This window comes from Hoplias malabaricus, chromosome X1, assembly GCF_029633855.1.
Source record: "Hoplias malabaricus isolate fHopMal1 chromosome X1, fHopMal1.hap1, whole genome shotgun sequence".
In the NCBI taxonomy this organism is placed as follows: domain Eukaryota; kingdom Metazoa; phylum Chordata; class Actinopteri; order Characiformes; family Erythrinidae; genus Hoplias; species Hoplias malabaricus.
Window position 1 is genome coordinate 555,140 of NC_089818.1, and position 3,569 is coordinate 558,708.

Genomic DNA, 3,569 nt, shown 5'->3' on the forward strand with positions numbered 1-3,569 from the left:
CTGCAATGGCTCGCTTCAGTTTGTATTCCTTTGTTTAAGGTATGTGACATCTTTTTTCTTTTGGTTTTATTTAAGACTTCAGAGTGAGAGTGATATCAGCAACAAGATACTTGCATATCATTGCTAATATATAGGCACTGGCATTGGACAAATGTGCAAAGAATGAACTGAAACAGCTGTGCAATAATAACAATAGTAATAAAAATTTTATTTCATAGGTGACTTTCTGCATTTATGGATGAGTTTTATAATATCACTGATTGGGATATATAATATATATATATAGATAGTGGGGTGGATGTGGTCGTGTTGAGTGCACACATGTACAATATGTAACAAACAAATCAGGCACAGAGACGTCTAACAAGTATTAAACTAATCCAGAAAATAGAATAAAGAATAATGAGTCAAACAAGAGTAACGTGCATGGAACTAAAGTGGACAAGTGATGCTGGTACATGTGCAGATGACTATGTGTGGTGTATATTCCAGTCTCTGCACACATGCTATAACACTATTACACACAGCGTCTATCAGAATTATTAAAGAGGAATAATGTTGTAAACACTGTACAGTTTTGCAAATATGCCTTTATTACCCTCCTGTACTGTTCAAACTTTTTCTATTATTTTGGATGCTGAGTTGTACTCTCTGCACAGTTCTATGCAGAAAAACCCATGTGAAGATGGGTGACTGGAACTTTTTGGGGGGGATCCTCGAGGAGGTGCACATCCACTCCACCATGGTGGGGAAGATCTGGCTAACCATCCTGTTCATCTTCCGGATGCTGGTGCTGGGCGTAGCTGCCGAGGACGTGTGGAACGATGAGCAGGCTGACTTCATCTGTAACACGGAGCAGCCGGGCTGTCGCAATGTTTGCTACGACCGGGCGTTCCCCATCTCCCTCATACGCTACTGGGTCCTACAGGTCTCTCTTTTAATTCCGTCCACTTCAGTTCCCCATCTCCCGGGTCCTGCTTCAATTCAGTTCTTGTGTATAGATGATAAAGTGCTTTTCCACTGCATGGAACACTGTAGGAAAACTGTGGCTATGGGGCTACCCTCAAGGGCACATACTCGTACCTTATTTAGGGAACATAACTGTATCTTATTCTATTGTAATTCATTCATTCATTGTATGCAGGTCATTTTCGTGTCCTCTCCCTCGCTGGTCTACATGGGCCATGCGTTGTACCAACTCCGTGCCCTGGAGAAGGAGCGTCAGAGGAAGAAAACAGCACTTCGGCGGGAGATGGAGGCCTTGGACATGGAGATGGCCGAAATCCGGCGGAGAATAGAACGAGAACTCCGTCAGATCGACCAGGGCAAGCTGAACAAGGCGCCCCTGAGAGGCTCACTTTTGCGGACCTATGTGGCCCATATCGTGACCCGTTCTGCCGTGGAAGTGGGCTTCATGACGGGTCAGTACCTTCTCTACGGTTTCCAGCTGGACCCTTTGTTCAAATGTGAGCGGGAGCCTTGCCCAAATGTGGTGGACTGCTTTGTGTCCCGTCCAACAGAAAAAAGTGTGTTTATGATGTTCATGCAGTGCATTGCTGCTATCTCCTTGTTTCTTAACACCCTGGAGATCATGCACCTGGGCTACAAGAAGCTCAAGAAGGGTATCCTGGCCCTGTACCCACAACTGAGACACACAGATCTGGAGGATGTCTGCTATCCCAACAAGGCCAAGAAGGATTCTGTGGCTATGCAGACTTGTGTGGGGATCTCCACTGGATGTAAGTCTGCAATACCTTCAGCCCCGAGTAGTTACAATCTTCTGATCGAGAGGCAGCAAGACGGACCTCCTTACCCTCCTCTAATCAACCCTTCTTCCGCGTTCCTCCCAGTTCAAGCTGACCTTCCTTCCAAGAGTGGATTAGATGCTCCTAAAGACACCTTGCACAGTCCCACGGAGCACAACAGCAACTCCAACAACACCAGCAGTGAGAACACACGGTCTCCAGCTGCAGAATCCATCACTCCTCCAAAGCAGGAGGATCTAGAGCACCTTCCCCCACACGATGAAGTAGGTCAAGAATCCGAAAAGCTTGCGGATACATCCCATGCCTATTCTCTGCCAATAAAAAGACCCTGGAAAGTCACAGCCCCCTGGAACTGTGCCCCAGTAGCTGAAGGAACCGCTTCCGATTCAGACTCGACAGGAGATGCCAAAGCTCAAGGCGCAGCTTTTAATGTTCGTTCCAGAGCTTCCTTCAGGAAGGAGACCAGGAAGAGTCGTCCCAGCACCCCTGACTCCATCGAGGAGTCGAGTTCAGAGTCACAACGAAGCCCCAGGCCGCAGACGTCTCCCAGCCGCAAAACCTCACTCGCAAGCAGCACCAGCAGCCGACGTGCGGCACCTACCGACCTCCAGATATGAAAATGGTTGAAATGAGATTTTAAATGCATTAGCTCCCTGCAGTGTCCCTCATTCCAACATTCAGTCGTGAACATACTCGCCAAATCTCCATCAGTGGGCTCCATAGGTCATCAAGCCTAATGCTAAGAGTTGGCCAGGAGGGTATTAAGCCTCCAGGACTCTGTTGTGGATCAGTGGACTTGTGTTCTCTGGAGTGATAGAGTTTCATTACATACATTTGCTATGAGCTGGAGCGCAGAACTAATCATCTAACACCAGTACCGCAACTCAAAGCTTCTTTTGTTTTTGCAAAACATGTCATGGGAGGTCCCACTGATCTACTTACATTAGCAAAAATGCAGCCCCCTAGACCCTGAAGAAGCTCTGAAAAATCGAGGCCAGGGAGGTTTGAAACTCCAAAATGGAGGAACTAGGTGGCCTTGCCCTTAAGCGAAGGAGCACCTTGCACCATTTGGAAACCAGTGTTATTATAATTTGGCAGCTGATTTTGAATTAGTTTTAATCAAAAATGTGTATTAGTTTTAGTCTCATTTTAGTAATTTATTTATTGTTAGCTGTAGTGTAGTTAATTGACGAAAAGCTAAAGATTTTCATTAAATTCATTAAATTAAAAAAATATATATTAATGTTAGTCACATTTTTAAAATGCACTTATTTTAGAGGTATTAATTATTACTAACTTTCATAAACAATAAAAGATTAAAAGATATGTTCTGTTTAAATACATGTTAACATCCAAAATCAAGGGATTATGGCAACTTTTTTTTGTTCAAATATGTTTAGCATTAACTTTAACATGAATGTTTTAAAGCTTGGGGACTGACACTGAGACGACTCTGTTTCAAATGTATTTATCATTGACCAACAATCGATACAAACACCCAGGTGACTCCCAAAAGGAGTTGACTCCCAAAGCATCGTTTATTCAAGTGTCATTGCCATGACAACAGCAAACAGATTATTTTCCTGTTTAAGTTTCCTTGGAGTTTTCAAATAATAAATAACCAGTCTTTTAAATGCAAAATATTTCATCATAATTCATAGTTATTTTTTATTTAGAGCTTGTGTATTCATTCGTTGGGAAAAATAGGTCCCTCAAGAGAACCCTCAATTCACCAGAGCTGTGACAAAGCTGGGCACTGGTTTATTTACTACCTCTAGCGAGTTGGTGAGACACTCCCTTTCT

At 43.7% G+C, this 3,569-nt stretch overlaps 1 protein-coding gene across 1 annotated transcript; it reads left to right on the forward strand.

Annotated features, from left to right (window-relative positions):
* The first annotated feature begins 685 nt into the window (after positions 1-685).
* Positions 686-2,383, forward strand: LOC136675589 (gap junction alpha-9 protein-like). Its single transcript, XM_066652218.1, has 2 exons — positions 686-928; positions 1,145-2,383. Exons 1-2 carry the CDS (start codon positions 686-688, stop codon positions 2,381-2,383), a joined length of 1,482 nt encoding a protein of 493 aa, XP_066508315.1.
* Positions 2,384-3,569: the final 1,186 nt, after the last annotated feature.